The sequence below is a fragment of the Stylophora pistillata genome, chromosome 9 (genome assembly GCF_964205215.1).
Source record: "Stylophora pistillata chromosome 9, jaStyPist1.2, whole genome shotgun sequence".
Taxonomy (NCBI): Eukaryota; Metazoa; Cnidaria; class Anthozoa; order Scleractinia; family Pocilloporidae; genus Stylophora; species Stylophora pistillata.
In genome coordinates, this window is record NC_142527.1 from 12578187 (window position 1) to 12593333 (window position 15147).

At 39.8% G+C, this 15147-nt stretch overlaps 1 protein-coding gene and 1 long non-coding RNA gene across 3 annotated transcripts in view; both read right to left on the reverse strand.

Annotated features, from left to right (window-relative positions):
• The window catches only part of LOC111344288 (uncharacterized), a 30535-nt gene extending 27584 nt beyond the window's left edge, over positions 1 to 2951 (reverse strand). The window contains exons 1-3 of one of the 2 annotated variants that reach the window (XR_002696141.2): positions 2512 to 2951; positions 958 to 1053; positions 174 to 310 (exon numbers count right to left, since the gene is read on the reverse strand). This is a non-coding gene — a long non-coding RNA (uncharacterized LOC111344288). The remainder of the gene's footprint in view (positions 1 to 173; positions 311 to 957; positions 1054 to 2511) is intronic. The other variant, XR_015991689.1, reaches the window with a different exon arrangement.
• Positions 2952 to 4987: 2036 nt separating this feature from the next.
• Positions 4988 to 15147, reverse strand: part of LOC111343661 (ATP-binding cassette sub-family C member 4) — a 33293-nt gene continuing 23133 nt past the window's right edge. The window contains exons 23-29 of the mRNA XM_022950846.2: positions 14568 to 14668; positions 12361 to 12555; positions 11238 to 11393; positions 10185 to 10274; positions 9881 to 10053; positions 9384 to 9489; positions 4988 to 5922 (exon numbers count right to left, since the gene is read on the reverse strand). Of these exons, the coding sequence (XP_022806581.2) occupies positions 5608 to 5922; positions 9384 to 9489; positions 9881 to 10053; positions 10185 to 10274; positions 11238 to 11393; positions 12361 to 12555; positions 14568 to 14668 (1136 nt within the window). The 3' untranslated portion in view covers positions 4988 to 5607. The remainder of the gene's footprint in view (positions 5923 to 9383; positions 9490 to 9880; positions 10054 to 10184; positions 10275 to 11237; positions 11394 to 12360; positions 12556 to 14567; positions 14669 to 15147) is intronic.

Consider the following 15147-nt stretch of genomic DNA (forward strand, 5'->3'; position numbering starts at 1 on the left):
ATCGTAGCACTGGAACAACATGAGGGAGATCAATCTTTGATGTAAATGTGGAGCTTGGAGCAGGTTTGTTTCCATTTAATGTTGCTAAAAATATTGTTTTCCCCAACTAAAGCATCCATTTAACAGCCAGCCAATTTTTTTAATACGTTGAATCGACATATTTATAAGGATACTACATGCAGGCATAGGTCTTACCCATGTAGATGAGTTTTTGTCATCTATAAATGTACCATCACTTGGAGAGTCCATGCTGAAGGCTCACAAGAGGGAAGTAGGGCCCAAAATTGAAAAGTTGGCAAAGGAATCATGTCTGGAAAGTTTAAAAAGTGAAAGAAACTTGTGGAGAAGGAAAATGTGGCAATTAAATAGGAGCGTCATATGACACGAGATGACTGTGATCTCAAAACCATGTCCACCTTTCACAGCAGTTTGTGAGGAAACAAGAATGGTGACACCCAATTTGTTTTCAAGTGTTTGCTAAGAACAGTCTAAGAAAGAACATATTTGAAGAATATGTTCTTTCTTAGAAGAATTTGAAGGAAAAATGTTTAATAGTAGAACATGATTTTTTTTTTTAGAAAATAGTTCCACACTTTAGGTATTTTGGCCACGGTAAGGACTTCAAGCTAATCACAGAACTGTCCGAAAAAGAGCAAAATCCCCAAAACCAGACGATTAAAAACAGCTAAAATGAAGCAATACTGCTTATTTTAATAAAAGCTTTAATTTCAAAATAAAACTTTGTGTCTTTCAAGTTAACCAAGCTAAATTCTGTATAAAGGTGATTCAAATTTTCCATGCACAACCAGTAAAAATTCCCCATTTTAAGAGCCTGCTGACATGTAACCAAGCACAGTGGCCCCATTTTTTTATTGCATTTTTTAAATGTTTATATCATGAATGTTTATTATAACAAGTTTCAAAAGTTTGAGAGTAGAACAATTTCAAGAGAATTACCTTAAGTTCAATTTTCAATGAAAGTAGACGTGCACATGTGTTGACATAATTATTCCCTCGATGGTGACCATTGTTCCACATTTTTTAGCTGATGCCCTATTGAGAGAAAGGAAATTAGAAACAGCTAGGCCAGCCAAGACTGTTTCGATTCACATTTGCTTCACTTAGGTCTCCACCACCACAGATAACTCCATGGATGAACAAAGGTATCAAGTGCTGATACGAGTTTTAGTTTATAAATCACAGTGTGATGTCTACAGAGTGAAATTGGCCGTTATTTGATCACAGTAATTCTGGCAACTTGAAAATAAGTTTACGTAATGTTTTTACAACTTTATAGCAGATACAACCAAACGTAGATTTCAAACGCTAGAAAAAGATTTTGCAATTCACTTTGTTGTAAAGTTAAGCATAGCACGCCAAAGCATGACAAACAATTCTAGAATAAGCTTTGATTACATAATTAACAAATGGTAAACACCACAGCGTACACTATTGAGTTATGGATGCAGGCGGGAGGTTGCTAAGCACGAAAGAAGCGCAAGAGTCGCTCGAAGCAGTAGCCGAAAGCGACTCTAGCTTCTTGAGTGCTTAGCAAACCTCCCAAGTGCATCCATAACTCAATAGTGTATGCTGTGGTGTTTACCCTTTGTTTTATAACATTGATACATTGCAGCTAAAGAGTTCCCTTTCATTTAACAAATCTTACGCGACCAGAAAAAACAAGCGTGCGTGGAAAAATAGTCTTTGCTCACATCAGCAGCGTACACCCATGGGCAAATGGGGGACACTAAATTGACCAATCAGAGCGCACGCTGTTAGAATTAAAGTTGGAAATACGACTTATGTGTAATTCTTAGTTGTTAGAGTATCCATGAAAATATTCCTGCTACGTGTCGCATGGAATATGTAAACTTGCTCAGGCTTTCCATCTAAAAACATGTATGAACACTAGTTCCGCAGGATTTACGCATGTGTTCTCCCATATATGTTAAATTGCGGATATGTGGTAATTAAGTTCTTTATGCCAAGGGAAACTAGTATCATCTTCTGTATTTTGTATCACGCATGATTTAGCTACCATTAGGTATATAAGAACCTTGATTCAAGCAACAAAGGAGATTCAGTTGATTGTAAAGCAGTTCAGTGTCCTCCACCCCGTGTGCGAGCTCCTGGTAAACCCAACGTTTGCCTAGGCATCGAAACAGCTTGACGCTAACCGACCCTCGGCCGAAATTATACTACAATTTGATATAAATGCCCAGGAAAACGAGATCGCTGTCAGTTTTAAGTCGATGGCCAACTCTCCCGTTTAAATTTTGGTTCACCTCGCAACAAAGCTACGACAACTTACAACCGAGTGAATTATTCACCCTTGAGCAACGGAAACACAGAAAAACAGAGCGTGTAATAAACGAGAGAAGGTTGCAAAGACAAATAAAGAGCAAAAATTGCGTCAACAACAGACGGAGCCGAGAATGAATCAGTTCCGATGAAATTCTAGGACGCATGGTTTACTGAAGTAAAGCGAAATATATTTGAAAGACTACTTACATGTTCATCTTCTTCCCACTCTTCACAGTTTTATGATTTATGAAACGGAACGCATCATACTTACAAATATTTCGCACGATCTCGTCTACTCATGTTCGCCTCCCACATGTTCGGAACTCTGTGGTAACTTGTCGTGTCACATGATCAAATGGCGTGACCACCTTCCGTGCGCATGCTTGCGCTTCCTATGAGGCCAGCCGTGCAGACGGGGTCGAAAAAGCCAACGGATGCGCAGATTTTAAAACTGCCTTTGCCAAATTTCGGATGCAATGCGAAATTTTTCAAGTAACAGATTTTCGGATCCGGCTATTCAAGCAATTTGCTGTTTTCATCGATTGTTTGCGCCCGGATTTTAGATTTAGCTTGTGATAAAGTTCAGATCGTGTATCTCAGAAATGTTTTGTTTTATATCTTTTAAGGTGTGTACGTTACTGCATAGGAGGCCCATACAATCTGTTTGTGTAGCCGACTGTTGTTTTAAAGTGAATGTACCAGATTTACCGTTTGCCTCACCTAAAGTGATATATTGCTGACTATGTACACAAATCCTTGATAAATAAACGTCGAATTACTTTACCTGTGGTGCATAGTCGTCCTTTTGCCTCAATTTTTTTTTTTTTGAGCGATTTTGAATAAGTCTGAGTTCATCGTTTTATGCATTACATTAACGACGAACTCAGACTTATTCAACATCGCTTTAAAAAAACATTTTTGAGGCAAAAGGACGACTTTAGGTGAGGCAAACGGTAAATCTGGTACATTCACTATAAAACAACAGTCGGCTACACAGATTGTATAGGCTCCCTGTGGTTACTGTAGTGTTTTTGCTGTCGTGGACTAAACTCACGGAACAGTAGGGAAACTGTAACGCCCTATGGGAGTGTTGCTAGCGAGACGCACTGTCGCGTTCTTATCAGTGGTATTCTTATAATTAACAACTATTCACCGAAGTGGAGGTGGTTAGTTGTTTTGGTATATACTAAAACAGTGAGATAATATACACCACCAAAAATTGATTTTAATTCATACATTCCAACATTTTCCCGCGCGGAAAAGGACTGAAACAACAAGCCGCTCGGATCGCGGTAAGTGATTTTTTGTTGTAAAAACTGCCGTCTCGTTTTCTCGCTGACAGATGACATTTCTGAAGACATTTGTTCAGCTCTGGTGGCGACATTTCTTCAAATGGTGTTGCAAACTCTTTCTCTATTTGAAACCATTTTACGTATGATGTGCGATCCTCGCAGTAGATAGCGCTATTTATGCAATAGCGAAAATCAGACCTGAAAAAAATCAGGCCTGTACGGGACTCGAACCACTGACCTCTGCGATACTACTGCAGCGCTCTACCAATTGAGCTAACAAGCCAACTGGGAGCAGGTCGTTAAGTTGATTCATAATAAACCCGTGAAAGTGATAAATGAGATGCAATGAATATATGAAGTTCATATATTTTGAACTGCGGTATGAGATACGTATGATGTGCGATCCTCGCAGTACATAGCGCTATTCATGCAATAGCGAAAATCAGACCTGAAAAAAATCAGGCCTGTACGGGACTCGAACCACTGACCTCTGCGATACTAGTGCTATCTACTGCGAGGATCGCACATCATACGTATCTGATACCGCAGTTCAAAATATATGAACTTCATATATTCATTGCATCTCATGAAACCGTTTTATAAAAAATATCATTCAACTTTGATTTTCAAGTGAACAAGCGAGGTTACGCAAAATTAATTTGCATTTTTAAACATAATCTTTCTCGTTGGTCAGTTATCGATAAACTCCGGGTTAAAATCTTAAACCATTACCTTTAAACACGGCCAAACCAAATTTAGTCACTTTCTTTGTGTTTTCAGGGACTGCTTCGTCGTTAATTTGAGTGATTTCTTCGCTTGTCTCGGATGCAAACCGGGACGCCATTTTTTCCCGAGTTGCTCGGAGGTAAATAGCAAAGGATATTCGGAGTTTGACAAGCCAATCAGAGCGCGCCTTCAACGCTCCACTGTTTGAGTATATACTAATTCAAGATATTCTCTTGTGCAATTATTTTACTGGGGGTACTATTTTCTAAAAAACAATTTTTAATTTTAACTCGTGAGCAGCTCTCTGCGAACAGTTGTTGTAAAACTTGTTTTACTGCCCAACGTGTTTTGTCCAACCGACGTAGACTTCTACAGGGTGCTTTACAAGTAACCCATAGTTAACAGTTATTGCGTGAAAAATTAATGAGGCAAGGTGAGGGCCACGGTTTTAGCTAAAAGGAGGCCTGTGAGAAACGGGGCATTTATGAAAAAAGGAAGTTTAGTAGGGAAGGGGAGTTACGAGAAACGGGGCTTTTTAGAGACGGGGCTTTGTCGCGAAGGGGAACTCAGTAGAGAGGAACGTTTGCAAGGAGTTATAGAAGAAAGGGCTCATTATGGGAGAGAGTCTAGAAGATGTTGTTCAGACGGTCTTGTGATAACGAAAGTAATCTCAGAAGAAAATTGAATACTTGAAGTAACTCATATACAAAATATTAGGGCCCGCACACTTTAACAAAGTTAAGCCCTCGCTTGGCAATTCTGCACATCTAAACCAACTAACGTTGGCTTAAATTGGTGGAGTGTCCGTCTTCAAAGAATCATACTTGTTTACAAGAAGATTATAACACCGGAGGTATAATTTTTCCTACTTAGTATGTATCTGGAATCCGAGCTGTGATAAATGAATAGCAGTTTCTGAAAAATAGTAAATATGTTAGCCAAAAGTGATTAACATGTAACTTCTCCCAATAATATCCACGCATCATCCACGAACAGCTACCGAGAATACTCAAACTTCTCAGATAGAGGTTGTTATTTTGATCTCCAAATTCTCATAACTAATCTAAGGAAAATTCTTAGCAACTAAAAGGGACAATAAACAATCAGATCTTGGGATTTAAAGGATTAAAGAACATTTACAAGTGAAACAGTTCAATGCATACTCTGATTAAATAAGTCAAACTGCTGTTTGATACACAATAAGTCAAACTGTTGTTTGATACACAGTAAGTCAAACTGTTGTTTGATACACAGTAAGTCAAACCGTTGTTTGATACACAGTAAGTCAAACTGTTGTTTCATAAAGTAATTTCTCTTTTTCTAAGGAGGAACTTGATCTTAAAGTTGGTGAAGGTGTTCCGCAATCGTCAGAATTCAGTTCCTGTAATGGACATTCATCGTTGGCTCTTGGTAACATATCCAGAAGGTCGTCATCATTGCTGAGTTCGTGTCTCAAAAAGAATGACTGGCGCGCCACTTCATATAAGTTTGTCGCTAAGTGTTTGCTGGTGTGTTCAACCATTTGCGAAAATAGAGTGTCCTCTTTCTGGAGTAAAAGGTAAGGTTCGTCAAATTCGACAAGTTTTCCTTCGTCAAGCACCTACGATTACAGTAAAGAACACCAACAGAAGTAAGCAATGAGTCAAAGTTGATCCTGTGTACTAGTCGCTATAATTTTTTATAATTTATAATTTATTAGCTTTGCCAACAATACATACAATATAATTACTGATCCCTATGAAATTCTTTTGTCCTCTCTCTGCATTGAATCGACGATTGTAGTCTTTAAGAAGACAAAACAACTGTATGAAGAAAACGGAGGCGGTCCTTTTTGTTAGCAGGGAAATTATCAGGGGTAATATAATTAAACGCGCTAAATAAGCATGCTGCAATATCAAAAATATTGCAGTGTCCAGGCTGCAATATTAAAAATATTGCAGTGTGCAGGTTACAATTATGAGAAATGTTAGTTCTTCCACTCCTCAAAGACATTCAAAACCCACGCCCATTTCCGGCGGCTGGTGTCTGAAACCCAATTTTTATCAAATTTCTCGCATTCTGAAGCTGTAATTGGCGTTCTAAATCTTTTCTCTATTTAATAAAAGAAAATGGAAACGCCGTCTTTAGAAGTCGATAAAGAATTAAGGCCCTGTTTACAAGCAGGTAGGGTAACCCTAGTGCTGGGGTTACCATGGCAGGAGGGTTACCCTAACGCTCCCACATTTCTTCTTTTTTTCATCGACGTGTTTACAGGGCAGCTAGGGTTACCCTAGCACTAGCGTAACCTTAGCTGAGCGCTAGGGTTATCCTAGCGCAAGGGTAACCCTAGCTGCCTTGTAAACGCATAACTCGCCTACCCGGGACAACTTTTTACTTGTTTCCAGGCCCTTTGAACATTAATAACAATGCGTGCGGTTACCAAGCATAGGTAAGTTGTCCCGGGTGGTAGGGTAATCCTACCTGTGAAATTTTGCTTGTAAACCCGGGCTATCTTTGACCCGCTTGCTAGGGTAACCCTAGCACAAGGTTACCCTCCTTGCTTGTAAACAGGGCCTAAAGCACTGACAGAAATGTCCAAACGTTACACTACATTATCTTCGATTTCTGCTGAAATATCTGCCTTCGTATAGCTCTGTGTAATAAATAATCCTTCGTTTTCCGACAAATCCATCCTTTTTCTTAACCCACGTTCGCATTGAGTAAAATGACTGAATTCTCTGGCGTATAAAGTATGCAAATTAGCAGTGTTACACTGCTTGCATGAATTAATTCCATCATTAGAACTGTTTTGAACAACTATAACAACGAGCTACAATAACAACCCTCGGCACAATTAAAATCTAAGATATAATCATCACAACAAAGAACAATAGCAATAAGCATCACAATTATCAAACATAGGTGCGACTAAAATTGAAGATCCAACACAGACACAGAACAATAGGATTTCATGGGGATCAATAATTATAATAGATAATTATTTCGGCACATGGCATTATGAGAAATATTGCAGCCAGCTGAGGCCGTAGGCCTCAGCTGGCTGCAATATTTCTCATAATTCCATATGCCTCAGTAATTATCCATTAAATAAAACACGGATAAATTACAATAACAATAACAGGCAGGCAACCACAACAGCGAAAGCCAATTACCGTGGTCCCGAGAGTCTTAAAATAGTAAAATGATCACATCAATAATTAATAATTAAGAACAGCATAGAGTTGGTGTTGCTCCAGGCTGCGACATGAATTGCATTTCGTACAGATAGTTTTATAAGTCCAAGGATTGTCAATGTCATAGATCTCTCGAAGTGCAATCGAATAATAACACATCAAAGCGTGTTTGAAGTAATTTACATTGTTCATACATAGGTTAAGCTCGCCTGACAATGTGTTCCAGATTCTTATTGTTCGTACAACAAAGAACCGTTAAAAGGTTGAAGTCTTACATTTAGGTACAGAGTATTTGATAACAGCTGTATTGACAGACGATCGTGTGTCTTGTAGAACGAGCAATAGATACAATTGCAGGGTCTATATCCACCAGACCGTGGGTAATCTCAAAAAACAGTAACATATCTAAGAACTCGTTCCAATAGCTAATAGGTAGTAAGGAAAGGGGTTTTAGTCGTTGTTGATAACTCTGACAGCGCGAGAATGGTAATTTCAAGAGATATTTTGTAGCCTGTCTCTGTATCTTTTCTAGATTTGAGATACGACAAATAGACTGTGGCGCCCAAACTTGTGCAGCATAGCCCAGATGTGGTCTAACGATGGTTAAACAGATTGATCTTCTTACATTGGTACTTTGTGTATGACGCATGTTTCGTTTAACAAACCCATGCAGCTTGTTTGCGCGTGAGCATTGCTCTGAGACTTGGCGATTCCAAGTTAGGTCAGTGGAAACCCAGACACCAAGATCACGTTCGTGACTTGTTTTCTCTAACATGGCTCCATTTATATCGTAGGCAGTGTTCAGTGGCTTGGTTTTACGTGTGATGGACTGGTGGTGGCTTTTCGTCTCATTGAAATCTAAGCCCGATTCAGTGGACCAAGATACGATATTATTCAAGTCCATCTGTAGAGCAATTCGTCATTGGTAGATCTAATTTCTTTGTACAGTTTAGTGTCATCTGCGAACTTTGCAGTTTCGCTCTCGGAAACCATGTTCAGAAGGTCGTTTACGTAGAGTAAAAATAGAGCGGGTCCCAGGATGGACCCCTGGGGGACTCCTGATGTAACAGGTAATGCATCAGATGTGGCACCAAGAACAGTAACGCGTTGAAGACGACCTGAGAGGTACGACTGGAACCATTCGTATAGTTTCCCTCCAAAACCAAAGACATGAAGTTTAGACAAGAGTTCGGCGTGGTTCACTTTGTCAAAGGCCTTTGACATTTCTAGATAGATGACATCCATCTGACTTCCTCTATCAAGCAGGCGACCAATACGATCCAATGTTTCGATAAAGTTGGTGGCACAGGATTTTCCTTTTAAGAAGCCATGTTGATGTTTACTCTCACTGAGTATTCTTGCTGAGTATTTGGAGCGAATACGTTTAAAACTCTTTTATGAGAAGATGTGCAAAATTTGAGCTTGAGAATGGAGTAGAGAAAGATGCCAGAAATTTGTCAACAGTGAGGAACAAAGTTAAAATTCGAGTACCCGGTGGAAATATAAACACCAGACATTCTAATCTACATTTTAAAATAAAACGGCAAAGAGATCATCTAATCTCAGCTCTAAAACAACGCTTGTAAACCTTTGGCTGACATGCTAATTCTTTCTTCTTTCAAATGCGTCGGTAGTATGCGATACACCCGGCTGAGAAAGGAAAAACTAATGGCAAACGAGACAAAGTGTGGAAAAAGCGGCGGTGCATGAGATTGAAGGCTGAACTTTGTGCCACGAACATAGGAGAAACGTTTAACTTCAAATATGGCCAAAATGAGATAGGATACAGAAAACACAAGGATTTAGCGCCCGAATCACAAGGATTTATCGCCTTTCCAAACACTGATCACGCAGCTTCATACAGAGTGCATCGCACACACAAACTTACCATTACTCTGTCAGAGTCCATGATGGTGTTAAGTCTATGAGCAATAGTGAGTACTGTGCAGCTTTGGAACTTGCTACGAATTGTTTCCTGGATCAAAGCGTCCGTGCTAATGAAAAAGAAAAAAAGAAAAGAAAAGTACTCATGCACAGGACACAAAGAGATTGTTTGTGGTCAATGAAGCTGTAGATTTCTTAAAGGATCTAAAGTAAATCCCGGTTGTCCATTTCGAAAAGCTAAGAATTTGCAAAAAGAGTCATTTGAGACCTTCGCCATTCTTTGCTATTCTCCACCGTCCAAAATTTCATTCTCATAAAAGCCAATACACTGTCCTCTGCAGCACTATGGAGCTAGTTGCAGTTCACCCAGTTTGTACAATAAACTAATCGCGCAGCGAGAAATAAGTTGTCTGAGGATGCGAAACGTTGGTCAGGTTTTTCCGTGTGTTCCATGATTGTCCCACAGTTCCACTTCATTTAGCAAGTTACAAGAATACATACTTGTGATCTACATTCGCTGTTGCTTCGTCAATGATAAGTATTTTGTTGTGCTTCAGGACCGCGCGTGCTAGGCACACAAGTTGTCGCTGTCCAACGCTAAAATTCGAACCTCCCTCTGTAAGTTTAGTGTCCAGGCCATCAGGTAGTTCAGTAACCGTTTCCTTGAGTTGTACCTGGGAAGAAGACATGCGATAACACAGAACTTTAGTTCGCGCAGCTGTTTGCTTTCACTAGAAAGACGATTCTCAGACCTGTCTTTGTTTTCTATGCTCTCGCTTATTGTTTTTGTTTCCTTGTACAGTACCTCTTCTAAGGCATTCCAAACTTCTGTGTCATTGTACTGATTGAAAGGATCCAAATTTTTCCGTAGACTTCCACTAAATAGAATGGGGTCCTTGATAAAAGGAAAAAATTGACATAGGTAAGAAACAGTCTACTGCCGGATTGTGTTGTGCGGGAGGCCGAGGGTTCGAGCCCCGGCCGGACCAATACTCATGGTCTTAAAATAAGTGAGGAGAATTCGCTACTTTTCTATAATCAAGAAATGAAAAGCCCCTTTAGGGAGTGGTCAATTAACATATGTATGAATGTATGTATGTATGTAGGTAGGTAGGTAGGTAGGTAGGTAGGTAGGTAGGTAGGTGGGATGTATGTATGTAGGTAGGTAGGTAGGTATGTACTATGAGAAAAAAAATGTTTTGACCACTCCTGAGTTTGGGTCCGAGACCGCTGAAAGAAAAATTCCAAAACAATAGAAAATGTTTCCATCAACCTCAGCAAACCATGAACATCTACAAGTTGTCCAAAATGTTAATCGAGATCAAATTTCAAAATCCTAAATTATTCGGTGCTACTGCGTACAGTTAAGTCTTCTCTCGATTGAATCATTTCCCTCGACACAAGGACATTCCTTAAATGTTTCTTGCGTTCATTATTTTCTACATTTCAAAATAGTTCCAAAGAAAAAATTTTAGACCGGTAGACGGAGTTTTGGAAGTGCAGTTGAATGGCTGAATTTGGGGGAAAGGGAACCATCTAGGAGGCATGGAAAAAGTGGACCATACAATGCGCTAGTCAATATACACCCCTGATGATTTTATCCTGAGTTATGTGAAGCACATTGTCTTCCTCGTCCTTTTTATGTTTGTTTACTTGAGCGACCAAAACAAGAGCTGCTTCACATTAGTAGAGCTTGAAATGCTCTTAAAATTAACCAGAAAGAGGAGATGCTGCCATTTCGTCATTTCACGCGTTAGCCCAGGGTGGGTGACATTTCTCGCTTTTTCAAAGACTCTAATTAGAGCTGTTCTTTAACTCGGAGCCGAATTTCACTTCCTATGACTTAGGAATGCATTACCTGTGGGATAATAGACAAGCTGCTCCTCAAGTCACGCAATGAAACGTCCGTTATGGGAACAGCATCTATACGAATTGTGCCTTCTGGTTCAGCCAACCTGAATAACGCCGCCATTAGTGATGATTTACCAGCTCCAGTTCTGCCCACAATACCGACCTCGGAGAACAAAAAAAGGAAGAAGCGTCACTTTAGAACAAAAGCTCAAGTTCCTTTGAGCCCTAAGGGTCAATTCGTGATGTTCCTTGTGGTACCGACAAACCCTACACTGCTCACCATAAACTTCCTGACAAGTCCCCTTTCTCCCTCTTCCCATGCGTAAGAAGTCAAAAATAAACCTATGCAAAGGATTGTACCAAAGACGGTAGCTGAGGGTAGCGTCACAGTTAATAATTTAATAATTTACCAATTTATATAGCACGTATTTACATATGCTGATCAATAGCGCTCTACAATCATATGTTTAAGAGAAAGCGACAATACATTACTGTGAGAATAAAATGCACTAAGTTACAGACTATAAAAATACTTCTTAAAAAGACAGGTTTTAAGTCGAGATTTAAAACTGTTAACTGATGTTACTTGTTCAAACAAACAGAAATACACACGGTATACGGTAATCATTAAAACAGGGCGGGAGCTCACAGGATGTCTATGCACCGTTTCAGTAAGACGCCCCTCTAATATGCCCCACCCACTCCCAGACGCCTTCATCTTAGTCAAACTGTCACACACTTCCTCCAAATAACCTATTTTCAAGGGATGTTGAGAAATACTGATTACCTGAAAACTTCGGGCTAAGTAAGGCTTTATTCATATAACTGACTTAAAGTGTTTAGATTTTGGATGCTGATTACAGTGTTCTTGCTTCCATGATAAGCGCCATCTTTGAAGCAACAGGCAGGGTTTTCCATAGATTTTAGATAATTTTCTATAACGTGAAAAGCCTACCTCTCACAATGTACTGATGAGTTACGTTAAACTACTGGTTACGAGAATGAACACGAGTGGAAAGAAGGAGGAGACGAATTCCCATCTCACCCTGACGCGCTAAGTTTTTTTTTCCTCTCTAACTAAGAGGCATCTGGGTGCGAAGCAGTTAAAACAATCTTTGGAACTAAAGTACCTTTTCCTGCGCCCTAATGCACAAGTTTAATCTCTTCAAGACATGAGGCATTGTGTGATGATGTCTGTAGTAAAAGCCTTCAAATGTAATGATTCCGTACTGAGGCCAACTATCTGGTACTGAAACAGTTTTGTCGTGAGATTGGGTTTCCTGTTCCAACCTGGAGTATTCTATAACACGCTCCACAGAGGTCATCTGAAGGACAATAGGAAACAGCGTCAAAGACTTGTAAGACAACAAATGAATTCCATTTCAAAGTGTCCAGAGAAATTACAAGAGGTAAAGAGGCTCTTTCTTTGGCAATACAGTGTACTGCACACTCAGCATAATAAAATTGGAATTCATGACAGGCCTCTTTGTGTTTGCGAGAAGTGAGCTCAAAAATTGTTTCTTTCTATTCCTCCTTCCCACGAGACGATGGAAGCTTGTCACATGAAAATGAGTTATCTTGGGATCTGCGAGAGAGCATCCCTGCATAAAGTTGAAAACTCTGAAGATAGAATCCCCGTGGGGACTCACACATGAACAATTTCTTACCCAAGCCTTTTCAAAATAACATAATTAAAGGAGAAGTGTGCTTCAAAAACCATATAATTTTATCCCCACTTACTAGCTAGTACTAACTACTTACTGCAATTTCTTATTACAATGTGTAACACGTCTTTTCGTTTGAAATTTCAATACAAGGTGAGGAACCAGTCATTATCTATTGCCTGGGGTAGTAGGGGATTTTTCTTTTTGGGAGGAGATCGCATGGTATTTAGGAGAAACGGAGGGAGAAACAGTCGTCACCAAAAGAGTACAAAGGAAAGGGGGCTATACAAAATTGAGTGCAGACTAATAGCGCTTTATACTAAAAATAGATTATGTTACGTGTAACCTATGAGACCCCCCGCACAGACTTAGACAAACATTGCGACCAGCTTAAGGAAACGTATGAGCGAGAGCTGTAAAATTAAAACAAAACGACGGAACATTTCGTCAAAAAATGACTTGGCGTTCTAAAAGGAAGCGGCATGGTTGGTACCAAACACTGTTGTTTGGGTGAGTGTAAGACAGAATCAAGACATGTTGATAAATGGCCAAAATCACTCAAAGAGTGAAAGGAATCGGGGAAGAAAGTATTCATTCCTTTCCCAAAACCTTCGCGAGACATGGCAAAGTGCAAGCGTTGGCCAGTGGCTTCTTCGCGCGAGTTTTTTACGGAGAAAAAAAAACCAAGAAACACTTAAGTTATATTTGTGCTCTTCACTGGCCCGGCGAAAAAGGTCCAACAGCCTAATTTCCCGATCCACTGAAGGCAAATCTAAGACCAGCGCAAGTAAGTTGAGCACACGCTCCTAAGAGGAAAGCACCGAAAGAAAGAGAAAATCCAGCGTCAAAGAAACAGAAATTATTCAATGACAACTGCATGAACATTAATTACATAAACTACATGAACTGGCATTTAATAGAAACACAACCAGTATTGAGCGAAATATACAAAAATCCGCCGCTCGTATCTTACAAAAGAGGGCGATCGCTCGAAGACATACTCTTTAGGGCCAAACTTTGAATAGGCTATCCTAAACACGCGCTGGGGAGTCGTATAGGCCTGTAAACCCCCTTTTTACATTGTTTACATCAGAATATTCTTGAAGAACTTTAGCAGCAAACCATTTTCCATGATCGATTGCCGGATCAAGGGTGTGATAATTCCCGCATCTCGCAGTCTGTACAAGATCTTCTCGTTTACTGCTTAATTTTAAGCCCTTACATTTTAACCACCATTTTAGCTGGTCTAAAGTGTATTCTTCAGGTTCTCTTTCAAATTTGGAGCCAGGAACGCCGTCCTCCTCGGTCAGAACTGTAAGGGAATGAGCGAACTACTCGCCATTTCCCTTGTGGCTCTCAAAGAAATGGAGTTTGTTTGTCTGAGTCACGCGGGGGGGTCTAAAATTTCATGACGTCATTAGTATAAAGCGCTATTGCCAATGAGGGGGGTTGGGGAGATCATAGGGATATTTCATTACCTTATGGGACGATCAGGTAACACAACTAAAATCCTCCTACCCCCCCAGCCCCACTAAGGTGATAAATAGTGACCGTCCTATTAGAGGAACCAACTCCATCGGTATTTCATAGAGCGGAGAAAAAATATAGGATTTCTGAAGAATACATTGGCTGAAAAGAGTACGAGCTCGAAATGTTCGAAGTGTGCCACATACCAGATTTTCTACTTCAGCACTCTGTCGCACACACCACTGAAACCCTCCTGTTAACATCTTAGCATAAGTCAGGGTTAGGCCAACTATTCCTGCAGACATAACTAAAAAGAACATTCAAATGCTGGAACTGTAATTCGAGAATACATTTCCACAAGAACACACCACAAAATTAATGATTGATGAGCATAAACTCTGTGATTTACTCGTGAATCAGAGCAAGAATCAATGCAATCCAGAAAGGCGTCAACCAATAGGTGATACTTATGAATCATACTGTCCTGGATAAGCCTAAAAAGGATTCAGACGCTTCTAACTTAATATCGCATGAAGTTTGTTGGGAGATACCGTAACAATGCATAAGGCAAATAAAGTTTGGTTCAGAACTGCTAGCCAGACCTCAGCGGTGTTTCAGATTGGTAAAAACAATTTGATAAAGGGTTCGTTTAGCCAGTTTACGTGAGGCATTAACACGTAACGGCGCCGGCTTATACAAACGTTCCGTAAATTGAGGAGGATTAAGAGTTTGTCTAAATACCAAAACAAAAACTCCCCTCTTGGGAAGAGTGAGCTGATGAAATAA